Consider the following 15,014-nt stretch of genomic DNA (forward strand, 5'->3'; position numbering starts at 1 on the left):
CACGTTTTAGTTTATTGCGCAAATGCGTGGGCTCTATACTACAGATTTAATGCCTTTATTTTATATACTGATAATCATGTTTTAAACTTTAGTTCGAAAAGAAGTCATATATTATAATATATGTCGGTTCTATGTTATTTAGTTTGTTATCGATTTAACCCTCAATATTCTTCGCCACGAAAAATTATTTCCCTTCTGATTGGTTCATTTGTTCTTGTAGTAATATAATGTGTTATCTGGTTGGTTCATTCATCTTACTCTTTCTGGGACCGCCTCCTCAGCTGAAGCTGTCACGAGAGAATGGGTTATCTAAAAATGACTTCAACAACTAAGGTTTACTGCTACTAGTCCTGAGTGGAGTCTGTGTTACTTAGAAGGAAAATTAGGTTTCTGTGCATTGGTGCGAACATACCACGTCTGTAAACTGTTGTTTAACTAAAGTTGTATTATCGTAGCTAATAATCAAAATGTTGTTGTTTTTTATTACACAGAAATATCGCCATTGTGTGAGAGTATGGAGCTGCCAAAACTGATATCGTTTTGGATTTATTGAATTGTTACTGTTAATGTTTTGTTATATTCACCAATGTATTATTTTAAATTATATTTGGATATACTGAATGAGATGCTGAATTTTATTGTATTTTGACTATCAGTGACCTTTTATACTTCCAAAAAGATACAACTGTCATTGTGATAGAGTTTCTGAATTGAAAAGGAGATAAGCATTTGAAATCGCTACATTCGTGTTGAACTTTCCCAAAGGCCTCAGTGTCTTGAACTTACCGATCAATTAGAATTAATTTTCATTTGGATTTACAGTACCATTTCTGTTCAGTGTGGTGTTGAACTTACCAAGTTTATTTTAATCCATAAAGTAATTTTATTGCTATCAAGTCATTAAAATATGATCTTCATCATCGTAAGTTCAACACCTTCTTAAGGGATATTGTTGTCCTATGAAATTATCAAAGTACTGTTATTAGCAGTTAAATAGATATACTGAAGTGTGGGATCACTGTCAGTATAGTTTGGGATTCTTGGATATGTCACTGTTTTATTTACGAATCTGATATTGATGCTTAATAAGGTTTTCTGTAACAGGTTTTTAAATGTTCGTGAGAATATACAGATTAAGTGGTTATGTCTGTGTCCAGTAAATGTTAGATTGCTGTGTTTGCTGTTGGTGTCCAGCGAAACCATATTACTCTACGCTTTCAATGGCAGTAGATCTCATTGTGTTAAATCAGTCTAATCTATAATCACTGGCCACTTCTACTTTCTATATTGTTGTTGTTGTTTTCACGAAAAACTCGCCTTCGTTTATGTGAAACTTTTAAATATCTCAACTTTACGTTAAACCTAGTCGTAGGTGTGAGGTTAGCTAGATGTTACGAGATGTGGAAGAACAGGAAGATCCCATACAGAGGACCAAGTGGAAGCGCTGTCTTCGGCTACTTGCCGTTCGTCTTTTCTCCGACGTCGGAATATGTAGTTTGGCTTTGAGTTACGCCATTGTGGGCGCCCTAGTATTCGAGGCGCTAGAGACCCAGCACGAGCTGAGCGCGCGCTCAGAAGTTCGGAAACTCAGAATCGACTGTATGCGTGATTTGTGGAGAATAACTAACGAGCTGAATGTGCTTTATGAAAAAAACTGGACATTAGCTGTTGATTGGAGACTCACAGAGTTTGAGCAAATGGTGGTCAACGCTGTGAAAAACGAAGGATATGATGGAAGAGACATGGAAGCCACTGAACGACAGTGGTCATTCTCTGGAGCGTTATTTTATTCACTAACGGTTACTACAACAGTTGGTAAGGATTGGAGAATTAATGTAACATTTAACAGCTATGAAGACAGCTTTAAATATTAGAGAATTAATTTTATATTTATAGCAACAATAACATGAACGGTATATCTTTGCATTCTTTGATAACTACCTCAACTGTAGTAAATAATGAAGTATTAATGGAATATTATAAGTCATGGAACATTTTCGAGTTCTTTGACTGTTGAAACAACAATGGTAAGTCATTTGAAATTAATTTGTTGTAACAAAGTATGTTAACAATCTTTAATAGTTGTAACGTCAGTAAGTATCGTAACATTCTATAATAACTGACAGTTGCCATAACAACAGGTAAATATGTATTAAATTGATCTGTAAAATCTCTTGTAGTCAGTTTTATACATGGAACGTTTTCAATATTCTTTAAGTATAAAAAATAATAAGTAATCAAATATTACTCTATTTGCTGATAGCTATCGCAACAATTAAAAGTCGTAGGCATTAATGTATATTGTAATGATCATCTGCAATATTTTGTAAGTCAAGGAGAATTAATGTACTGTTATCATTTACTCAGGAACTACTACAACAAATGTTTTCAGCTTTTGTAGTTACTTAGAAACTACGACATATATTTACTTACGAACTACAACAGCAGTTATCATTACTAAGTTTTTATTGTTATTCAGGACCTACGGCACGAAGTGTGGTCAGTTTTATAACCACTTAGGAATTACGAATTATGCCATTACTTTTATACATATTCAGGAACTGCTACGCGAAATGTTACCAGTTTTGTAGTTACATACGAAATACGATAACTATTTGTAGTTTTTCAGAAATTACAACACGAATTATCAGATTTTATAATTACTTAGGGATTACGACAGGAAGTGTCACAAGTTTTATAGTTACCCAGAATTTACGACACGAAGTGTCATACATTTTATAGGTATTCAGAAACTACGACAGGAAGTATTATCAGTTTTAAAGTTAGTTATTTAAAGTTATTATCAGTTTCATAGTTATTTAGGAAATAGGACACAAAGTGTTGTCAGTTTTATAGTTACCTAGGAACTACGACACGAAGTTTCAGATGTTAGATGTTTTATAGTTACTCCCCACAGTGGCACAGCGGTATGTCTGCGGGCTTACAACGCTAGAATCCGGGTTTCGATACCCGTGGTGGGCAGAGGCACAGCGGTATGTCTGCGGGCTTACAACGCTAGAATCCGGGTTTCGATACCCGTGGTGGGCAGAGCACAGATACCCCATTGTGTAGCTTGGTGCTTAATTACAAACAAATCGATTATAGTTACTCAGGATCTACGACACCATGTGTTATCAGTTTTATAGCTACTTTAACTTACTTATGAACTAAAAACAGGAAATTTCAACAGATTTTTACATATTTAGGAACAACTAAGTATGATAAGGTTTTATAGTTACTCAGGAAGTGTCATCAATTTTGTATTTACTCAGGAACTCTGATATTCAGATTTTTAGTGAGTCGAGAACCACTAAACAAAGTATCATATATTTTATAGCTACTCAAAAACTACGACACGAAGTTGTTTCAGTTTTGTAGTTACTTAAGAATTTCAGTACAAAAGGTTGTTAGTTTTAAAGCTATTTAGGAACTACTACAGGAAGTGTTATCACTTGTTATTGATATTCAACAACCACGACAGGTAGTATTATCAGTTTTTATTGTTACTCAGGAACTACTACAGGAAGTGTTATCACTTGTTATTGATATTAAACAACCGCGACAGGTAGTATTATCAGTTTTTATGGTTACTCAGGAACTACTACAGGAAGTGTTATCACTTGTTATTGATATTCAACAACCACGACAGGTAGTATTATCAGTTTTTATGGTTACTCAGGAACTACTACAGGAAGTGTTATCACTTGTTATTGATATTCAACAACCACGACAGGTAGTATTATCAGTTTTTATGGTTACTCAGGAACTACTACAGGAAGTGTTATCACTTGTTATTGATATTCAATAACCACGACAAGTAGTATTATCAGTTTTTATGGTTACTCGGGAACTACTACATCAAGTTTTAACAGTTTTACTGTTACATAGGAACTTTCCTTCAATGTACTAAAACAAAACGAGCTAACTCAAGAAGTACGACACGAAGTGTTATCAGACTTATAGTGACTTAAAACCTACTACACTGAATATTATCACTTTTTATCGTTACTCTGGAATTACAACGTCAAGTTTCATAAGTTTTATACTTACTTAGTGTCATCAGTTGTGCATTTATCCAGGATCTAAGACACAAAGTGTCATAAATATTATAGTTATTTAGGAACTACGACTCGAATTCTTATCAGTTTTTATACTCACTCATGGAGTACGACACGAGGGTCGTCAGTTTTAAAGTTACTTAGGACCGAGGATAAGAAATTTTATCACTTTTTATAGTAACTTGGGAATATCGATATAAATATCACACGAAATGCCTTCAGTTTTATAGTTACCCAGGATATGATACACCAAGTATCATTAGTGTTATAATTGTTTAGGAACTGCGACACAAAGTGTTATGAGAATTTATAGCTACTCGGGAAGTACTGCACAAAGAGTTATCAGTTTTATATTCACTCAGGAACTCCGACTCGAAGTTACTTAGGAACTACGTCAGGAAATGATATTAGTTTTTATTGCTTGTTAGGAACTTCGACATGAAGTGTTATCGGTTTTGTAATTACTAAGGAACTCTGACATGAAGTATTGTCAGACTTATTGTGACCTAGAAACGACCACTTGAAATGTTGTCGGTTTTTGTAGTAGCTTTGTAACTAGGAACCACTACACAAAGTGTCAAAAAGTTTTTAGTTACTCAGAAACTACGAAGTTCTACCTGTTTTGTATTTACTTGGGAACTGTTCTCCAGGGTAAGTTTACGGACTTACAACGCTAAAACCCGGAGTGCGAGTGAAGTCAGTATGTAGAGCATACACTCTTAGATCATAACCTTTCTCTCTTCAATACTGGATCCTATACTTATCTTCATGCCACAAATAAGTATTTGATTGCAATCAGTCTCCCTTTATCCCAATTCTCTTCTACTTGTTTTTCTTGGAAGGTGGAATATGATCCCCGGAGCAGTGATAATTTGCCTCAGTGGACGCTGGAGAGGGCTAATTGTCCATCTTTCACCACTCTCTCAGCGCTTCATCCTGCTATCATTAATCTACCCTCTGTTAATGACTGTGTAGAAACTGCAACTGATTATATTGTCCAGGCATCTGTTTGTATGATCCCTAAGTACGGAAGGCTCCAAAGAGAGCCTGAGATATCTTCCAGACATACCCCACTCTTCCCAACCACATGACCTTTCAGCAAGCTCTTGCCCATGCCCATCAGGTCAGACATCTAAGTCAGAAGATATTTTTGATTAGGTTCATCTCCAGAATCTTTTCCACCCCAAGTTTTAAGGTCATTTGGAACAAGATTCAAAAAGTGAATTGGAATTATATATCGCTCTTTTTTTTCCAATTGCCAAGAAGTTGCTAATTTACAAGGTATTGCTAACCCGCATGGAGGGTACTTTTCTCATCATTCCAGCACATTCACCTCTTTCCCTGCCTTCTTCGCCATCAAGACATGGGACAAGAGAGCACCACCTTCTTCTGAAACTGACAGTATCCATGACTATAATCGACCATTCAATCTAGTGAAACTTCAACTTTGGCAATAAATCAGTTGGGCAAAACGAAATGTTACGTCATCTCTCTCCTGCATATTTTACTCTTCTTGTGGTTGTTTTAAATCAGATTTGGCAAGAGGAATATATTATATATGCATGGCATAGGACTATTATCATCCCTTTTTCTAAGTCTTGGAACAACCCCAGAATTCCTTCTAATTATCGACCTATTGCTTTGACTGGTTCTCACTCACCCACTATGGTTTTTGCAAACAGCAGTCCATCATGGCAAAGTTGATTCGACTTCCAGGCTTCTATAAGAGGGAGCATCTTTTTTCTGTCATTATTTATCCTAAGAAGGCTTATGATACAATGTGGAAGTTTGGAATTTTAATGGACCTCCATTCATACGAGTTGCATGGCCATTTATCCTTTTTTTTTAAATCATAATATTCTGCCAAAAGATCATTCCATGCCCGTGAAAGGTTAACATTATACTGATCCTTCACCCAGGAACTTTGAGCCCCTCGGGGCTGTGTCCTGACTGTTATACTTTTCAACATTAAGATCAGTGCCATCACTGAACAATTTCATCCCACAGTTGCAAACACTCTATGAGTTGATGACTTTCAGAGTTCCTGTCAGTCATCAAATATGAGGTATATTGAGCAGCAGCTTCAGACTACGCTCACTCACTTGTTTTAGTGGACCACAGTAAATGGCTTCACATTCTTGTCATCTAAAACCATTTGCATGCATTTTTGCATCAGTGGGGATTAGACTCTCATCCAAAACTCCACCTCGGAGGTTCTTTGATTCCTTTGATGGCTGAGTTAAAGTTCCTGGGACTTCTCTTTGCTTGTAAGGTGACATTTATTATGCACATTAAGCAGCTTAGAGTCAAGTGTAAAAGGGCACTGGACATCCTCTGCACCCTCTCTTCCACCACATAGAAAGTAGCTAGGTGTTCCATGCTGAAGATATATCATGCTCTCAACCAATCTAAGCTGGAATATGGATCTCTAGTCTATAGTTCACCCAGGAACTGTGCTTGGAGGATTTTGGACCGTGTGTGTCATCAGGGGCCTTGGCTTTGCACAAGGTTTTCTGCACTTCTATGGTCCAATGAATGTACACTGAGTCATATGAACCTCAGATGTTAGCAACATTATTGGAAGTATGCTGTGAAGCTTTAATTCTTGCCACAGCATCACACCTAGCATTGTGTCTTCATGCCTCAGTCTGATGTGCTTTTTAAAAATTAATGGTCTGCTATTCCTACATTTGTCCTTCGTGTCCAGTCACAGTTGACTGAAATGTGTTTTGATGATATTGCTGATTCTGATGATCAGCCCATCCCACTATAGCTAGTTACCATCCCCACTTGTGATGTTTTTTGTAGTTACCTGAAGAAGTCAGGTAGTCTCTAATGGGAGTACTGACTTCTCTTTTATGAGCACTTTTTCTCTTCCTACCTTTTATGGGTGGCTTGAAATCATGTGACTCTGTGGCATCTGTCATGCTTTGTTGTGGCTCTGTGGTTGCTCTCAGGGTCTGTGTTCACTGTTGACTTATATATTATCTCTCTTGTTCTAGATTGTGTAAATCTAAGCAGTATACCAATTGCAAAATTTGTACTGACTCGTGTAGCTCTTTGAAGACTCTGGAATTGGTAATACTAGTTTTCTCCAAATGCTCTTGAATATTCAGAAGAGACTGGCCAATCTTTAGTTCTTATCCTCTTATGTTACGTTTTTATAGATTCCTGATCGTGTTGGAATTCGTGGGAATGAGCTTGCTGACACCACAGCAAAATCAGTCTGTTCAGTTGCCTGTCCCTTATGTGAAGTTCAAGTCAGTCATCAAGATAAAGCTTCAAGTCTGGTGGCAGTCAATTTTGGGTGAAATGAAATATATAGTTAACCGCATAGGCGACAAATATATGTATAACACATAACATTTATTAGTTTCATAGTTACTAAGGGACTAATACACGCGGTATCACAAGTTTTATAGTTACTTAAGAACTCAGATACAAAATTTTATCAGTTTATATAGCTACTTAGAAAATACGACGCAGAGTTCTATTGATTTTATAGTTACTTAGGAACTACGACAGGAAGTATTATCATTTTTTACAGTTATTCAATAAACATGGCATGAAGAGTCGCCAGTTATAAAGTTACTTTTTAAAGTTAATTTTGTCGATTTGGGGTGAACAGCATCACAATAAACTTTTCCAGATAAAGTCTGTTGTTGTTATTTTGCTATCTAGTTTGAGTAAGAGACGTAGAGAGGAAGTTGTCTTGGCAAGACTTCGCATTGCCACAGTTTTGTGACACACATATATATATATTTCTTTAACGAGGAACTGCTTTGGTAATGTGTGGCATATGTGCAACTGAAGTCACAGTTGTCCACGGTTTACTTTCGTGCCATTGTTACGATTCCCAACGGTGGCATCATTTTGGGCATGTTTTATTTCATTGTTTGTCTTACGTTTGGAAAGTGTCAGTGGTGAGATCGACACTGTACAGATTGGTTGTGTTTTAAACTTATATAGGCTATAGGTCTTTTTAATTCTATGTATCTTTCTAATCTTGCTTAATTTTTAAAGTAATTTTTATATGTATTTTACTTTTTATTTTATATTCGCTTACATTTTTTATCTTATTTTAGTTGATTACCTTTTTAGATAAAATAAACCAAACTGTTTGATAGTCCTTATGCTTTGCACCAAAAAGCCCCAACAATCAATCAGCCAGTTATTTTTGACATTGGGCAGTGTCATTGACAATAATGGCACTGTCCATATTTGTCGGCCCGACATGGCCAGGTGGTTAGGGAGCTCGAATCGCAATCTGCGGGTTGCGGGTTCGAATCCCTGCTTCACCTAACATGCTCGCCATTTCAGCCGTGTGGGGGCGTTATAATGTGACGGTCAATCCCACTATTCGTTGGTAAAATAGTAACCGAGAGTTGGCAGTGGGTGGTGATGACTAGCTGCCTTCCCTCTAGTCTTACACTGCTAAATTAAGGACGGCTAGCGCAGATAGCCCTTGTGTAGCTTTGCGCGAAATTCAAAACAAACAAACAAACCATATTTGTCGTGTTTTTAGCTTTTTAAGGGCCAGTGGCTTTCTTGATTCTATTTATTTTCAACATTGTTATATAAAAATTCATGAAAAGTTCCGAGGTGTGTTATATGTTGTACTTGCTATTATATTTTACTTTACTTTCATTGATTGCTCTTTTTTTATTTATTTTTTTCGTGAGACAAAACAAACTGTTTGGTGCAGATAACTTTGTTGCTTTGCGCAATAGACCCCCAACGCCCACTTAATTACTTACTCAGGAATGCCGACACAAAGTGTTATAAGTTTTCGTAGTTACTGTGGAACTACTACACGAAATTTTATCAGTTTTATACTTCTTAAGACACAAAGTTTTATAAGTCTTAGGAACTACTACACGAAGATTATTATTACTCGATAACTACGGTACGACGAGTTGTAAGTTTTATACTTGCGAACTACAACATGAAGGATCATCCCTTTTACAGTTACCCAGGGTATAGAATATAAAGTTTCATCATTCTTACAATTATTTAGGAACAAAGTGTTATCAGTTTTTATACTTTCTAATGAACATCGTCATGAAATGTCATCAGTTAAATAAATATTTAGGAACTCTGACACCAATGCTATCAGAGTTATAGTGACTCAAGAACCACTTTAATAGCTGCCCAGAAACTACAACACGAAGATTTAACGGTTCTACAGTTACTTCAGAACTACGAAGTGTAGTCAGTTTTTATAGTTACTTAGAAAATACGACACAAAGTTTTATCAGTTTTATAGTTATCCAGGAACTACGACCCAAAGTGTTATCATTTTTTACAGTTATTCAAAAAATATGGCACGATGACTCGTCAGTTTTGAAGTTACTTAAGAAGTATGACACTAAGTATTATCAGTTTTATAGTTACTTAGAAACTACAACACGAAATGTCACTAGTTTTATAATTTGTTTGTAGTTATGCACAAAGCTACACAATGGGGTATCTGTGCTCTGCCCACCACGACTATCGAAACCCGGTTTCTAGCGTTGTCTGGGGGGGGGGGTATAGTTATTCATAAAGTAGGAAATCAAGATCATAAGTTTTATACTTACTCAAGATTTAGGACACAGAGTGTCATCAGTGTTGTAGCTATTTAGAAATTGCGACACGAAGTGTTATCAGTTTTTATAGTTACTCAAGAAGTTCGACGCGAAGTCTTATCTGTGTTTGTAGTTACTTAGGAACTCTGACACGAAGTTTTGTTATTTTATAACTGCATAGGAACTACAACACGAAGTTCCACAAGCTTTATGGTTCTTACAACTACGAAACAAAGTGTAATCAGTTTTATATTTGCCTAGCGACTAATACATAAAGTATCACCAAGTTATAGCTAGTCGAGAACAGTGACACGAAGTGTTATCAGTTTTATAGTTACTTAGGTATTGCGACACGAAGTGTCATAAGTTTTATAGTTAGTCAGATCTATAACACTTATAGTTACTCAGTTGTTATGATATGAAGTGTACTCATTTTTATAGTTATTTAGATATTAAGACATCAAGTTACTAAGATTTTACGTCACATTATTTTGTCAGTTCTAACGTATTTTGGGAGATTGTAAACAGCATTGTCAGTTTTATAACTGTAAATACTCAGGAACTACGACACATAATGTTATCAGTACTTTACCTACTGAAGACTTTGCCATTTAGTACTATACTTAAAATATTTAGTGTTGTAATTATTTACCATAGAATCATACCAAAAACTTTGTTCCTAGAAAGCCATAGCTTGAGACAGTTATACGTCTACCTGGTTTGTTGGTACTTTCACTTCTGACAGTAAAACCTTTATGTATATGATAACATTAATATCTCAGCGTAGGATAGTAATCCTTCCTCTTGTGGCTTTTAAGCCTTTTCCATATAGCTCTGGTACTTCCTCGTGTCACACGAAACCGTTAGTTATCTTTGATATTTCTGCCCAGAATAGTATGCTTCTGCAGGTAGTTACACCTCTTACTATGACATTGACACTTCTACCTGAGATGCTGATGCTTCCGCATGTGACAATGGATATCTCAACCTGGAGTATCTGTGATAGTGAAATTCGTGTCTATATCAGTGATACCTATGGTTCTGAAGTGAATAACTCCATCTGTGGCCATGATCCTGATAATAGCTTTTCTGATTGTAAATGTAAAGCTCTACCTGTGACTACTATAATTCCACCTGTTACTGCAATTTCCTGCCTCTGTCGTCGATAGCTCCGATTGTATATTTTACTTCTGGTGACAGTAATTCCGACTGTAACTACGATACTATACCTGTGGTGACAATAATGTATCTGTGACAGTTACACCACTGCCTCTAACGACGACATACATCTTCGACTGTAACTATGATACTATACCTGTGGTGACTATAATGTATCTGTGACAGTTACACCACTGCCTCTAACGACGACATACATCTCTGACTGTAATTGAAATGGTCTGCCTCTAGCAATATGAATGTGATACCTTGTTCTTCTGACCGCAATAACTCAAACAGAAGTGCTCTGCATTTTATGAATTTAAACACACCTGTGACCATAAAAATGTAACTTCAACTCTAACGATCATAAACGTGAGTCTCTTGTGCGATAAAGAGTTTATTAAAACCAAACATACAAATATGACATCATCAATATGCCTCCGGATGTTTGAAACTTATTGAAGTTTAGTATAAAAACTCATTAACACAATCGTAGGCAATGAAATCACAAAATCTATATCATGAAAAATTGAGAACTACAATAACGTCAGCTTTCATCATCACGGATAGGTAGATCATAGAGAATGCCATGAAATATAGCTTTCTGAACTTTTAGATGTGAATGTTTGATTATATATGTTTCTTAAACTTAAACTTTTATACTATTTCGCAGTTTAAGAGCATAATAATATGTGTATTAGCAAGAACGGTATCATGCTTCTCCAACATTTCGAATGTATTTCCTATTGCTTTACGATTCTCATTACTTTCAAGAAAAACAAATTTCGTGTTGAATCCTTCAAAGATATTATTTAATTATCACGGAATAAATCCAACTTTCGGGGAAATAATACCAAACATTCAGGAACCGAACGAATCATGCGTAAAAATAGTAAAGGGTCCTATGAAAGAACGTCAACTACCTATTGTCTTTTTCAAATGATGTAGTTCCTTTGCTATGTGACGTCATACAACGTAATAACCTGACTCAATGTTTAGGGTTCAGTGCGTATGAAGACTAAACTTTTCCGAACTGGCGGCATGTTCTTAAGAACAAGTTTTGAGAAATTTTAAGCTAGTAGTGAGTCTGCAGTTCGAAAACATTAATTGTGAATCATTCTCAGAAATGTTTGGCAAAATTTAACTTGTTGAAGTTAAAAGCAACACGTGAAAGTATGTGCCGAACTTAAGTGAAAAAAAAAAAGAGAGAGTATGATTTCCCTGCTAGTTAGAAAAGCTGGCACGAAACAAACAACTTAAAAATAGCACGTTCCTGAAACGTCTTGACCTACAAAATACCTCCATCCTCTCATAGTTTATTAACTTTTAATTAAAAGTTAATGTTAATGTATCCATATCAACTATTTATTATCTCAGCAAATAAACACAATGGTCGGTGAGTTGTTACGACCCAGTCCCGAAGAAAACTTTCGTGCTATAAAAATACCAAGTTTACGCATGCAGTTTATTTTCGTAAAAGTTGTGCAGCAAACAGATGTAAGTAATAAAAATTACTGAAGATATATGAATATGTCAGCATCCAGGCAATAATTGGAAGAAAATATCCTGCGTGTGAGCAACAAATGTGATTGGAACAACCCAAAATATTATATATATTTATATATAACATATATTGAAAAAAAAACGTTTATTCTAATGAATACATATCTAGTTTTACTTTATCTGGATATATTTAACTACTTTCTTTTAATCTTTACGGATATTTGTCTGCTCACTTTAAACCTCGCCAGTAGTAGTTATTTGCTTTAGGTTTTATCAGTAATTCTAATTATCTATTTTTCCCTTGGCCCTAATAGCCACAGAAGTTTGCTTCTAATCTTCCTTCCATTTAGCCCAAGAAAATCAAACTTTCGTCTTAATACTGACTACTGCATTTAATTGTCTTCTTTTCTTTGCCAACCATATTCATTTATCTTAACAGTAACAACCTTCTAGTACGTTAGTTATTGTTTTGTCACACACGCGCGCGCACACATTTTTTTCCTCTGAATACTTTTACCCTCCCTTTAACCAGGGAGCTTAAAAAAGTATCCCATTTTATTTATGTTATTGTTTTTTTCTCAAAACAATTAGTTTCAAATAGAGCTAGGAATTTTGTTTGTTTTCTTTATTTCGTTTACAAGTACAGTTATGTACAAGGCTTTAAACTAGATTCATTTTGGGATTGATAAAAGACTCACCGATTAATTGAGAGAAAAAAAAACTTGTAAACTTTTCGAAGCTACACAAGTAATTAAACTGTAACAACTTACTTGTTATATCTTATTTTCACATTTTAAAATAACAAGTTCCTTTCGTTTGAAGTCTGTTTCTTCAAAATATTAAAATCGGTTAGTTTTTGTTTTTTTTAATATATAATTTGTTTACACAGAAGTAAACGATTTTGGTAATTTTTTAAGTTTCTTTTCTTTTCTTGAATTAATCTTTAAAACATGACTGTGTATGCATGCTAAAACATAAAACAGTAGTAACTTTAGCACGCCAAGCCTAAATAGTGCATAGAAAATAGCAAACAGTTTACCAACAAAAACTTATAATCATTAGAACATCCTTACATACTCAGGAAAATACTTTCATAATTTCATTACATTCTAGATCAAGATGTCGTTATTCTTGATTTTTAGATATATTCTGGACCAACAACCATGACAACATTTATACTGGTTAATTTTGTGATACACAGTTATAAAGAATAATTTTAATGATATATATATATATATTGTTACGACAGTGGAAGTCATGTGACGCTGGAAGCATGCGCGCTGGAGTTTCTAGAAGGATCATGACTGTTCCACGCAATTTTAGTCTTTTCTAGGCGCCCTCTATTTTAGTATATAAACCCGGCAAATAAAGCGGAGAGGAGAAGTGACGGCATAGATCATTGCAGTTAGACAGATATAGAGCAAATAATGGAGTCAAGCATTAAGTAAAGTGTGTAAATCGCTGTGAATTATAGCTAAGTTAAAGTGACTGTGGAAATTAAGTGTATTACAAAGTTTGTAACGAGGAAGAATAAACTAGTTTTAATTAAGAAGGGACTTGTATCGCTGAAGTTTCATTGGAAAGAAATTATACCGGAAATTAACAAGCATAAGAGACGTAACAAATTGGTGTCAGAGAGTGGGATAAAAAAAAGGAAGATGGAAACGAGAAATGGCAAATCAAACTACAGCTTAGCAGATTTGATGGCAGCAATACAAGAACAGCAAAACAAACAAGAAGAACGAGAAGATAAACAAGAAAATTGACAACAGCAGTGGCAAGAAAACTTGCAACAGTGGCAGCTCGAACAGCAAAATAAACAATAAAAGAGATTACAGCAGTTGTTGGAGGAAAAAGAAAAGAAACAAGAAGAATGAGATAAGAAAAAAGAAGAGAGATTACAGCAGTTGTTGGAGGATAAGGAAAATAAACAAGAAGAGATATTACAGCAGTTATTGGAGGAAAAAGAAAAGAAACAAGAAGAGAGCCAACAGCAGAGGTTGGAAGAGAAAGAAAATAAACAAGAAGAGAGACTACAGCAGTGGTAACTGGAACACGAAAGGAAACAGGAAGAAAGTATCCAACAGTTGCGGAAAATCAGCAGCAACTACAGGAAAGTCAACAACACTGACAAGAAGTACAAATGGAAAACATTAGTAAATTTCAAAGTGAATTAGGTACATTAAAAGACAATTTACTGTCTTTTACACAAGGAGGATATATTAAACATGGACCCAATCAGCCTCAGACAACGGGAAGCCCATTCCAGACCCTGTAGCTAAACCCTAATGCAGACATCTTCAGTCCTGCCAGAAGTCACATTTCAGACATGAGTGTCAGCAATAGGGGTGATCTGGTACGAAGGAAACCACAGGAATTCGATGGGAAGGCACCGTGGGAAGCATATTGAGCACAATTTGAGCTCCTGGCAGAAATGAATGGATATACAGAGGAGCCGAAAGCAGTGTACCTGGCAACGAGCTTGAAGGGACAACCACTGGAAATACTTGGACAGTTGTCAACAGACGACAGGCACAACAATACACCACTGGTAGCGGCTCTAGAACTCAGGTATGGAACCCAAAATCAGTCCAAAGTCTACAGAGCTAGGTTTAGAACGAGAGTCCGTGCTAAAGGAGAGAACCTGCAAGAGCTGGCACAGGACTTGGAAAGCATGGACACACAAGGCCTACCCAACTGCACCACCCGATCTCCTCAAGTTGTTGCT

General features: G+C 35.7%; 1 protein-coding gene across 1 annotated transcript in view; it reads left to right on the forward strand.

The window, feature by feature from the left end:
* The first annotated feature begins 327 nt into the window (after positions 1-327).
* Positions 328-15,014, forward strand: part of LOC106460083 (TWiK family of potassium channels protein 7-like) — a 20,425-nt gene continuing 5,738 nt past the window's right edge. The window contains exon 1 of the mRNA XM_013919765.2: positions 328-1,815. Within this exon, the coding sequence (XP_013775219.1) occupies positions 1,389-1,815 (427 nt within the window). The 5' untranslated portion in view covers positions 328-1,388. The remainder of the gene's footprint in view (positions 1,816-15,014) is intronic.

This window comes from Limulus polyphemus, unplaced genomic scaffold (assembly GCF_000517525.1).
Source record: "Limulus polyphemus unplaced genomic scaffold, Limulus_polyphemus-2.1.2 Scaffold704, whole genome shotgun sequence".
NCBI lineage: Eukaryota > Metazoa > Arthropoda > Merostomata > Xiphosura > Limulidae > Limulus > Limulus polyphemus.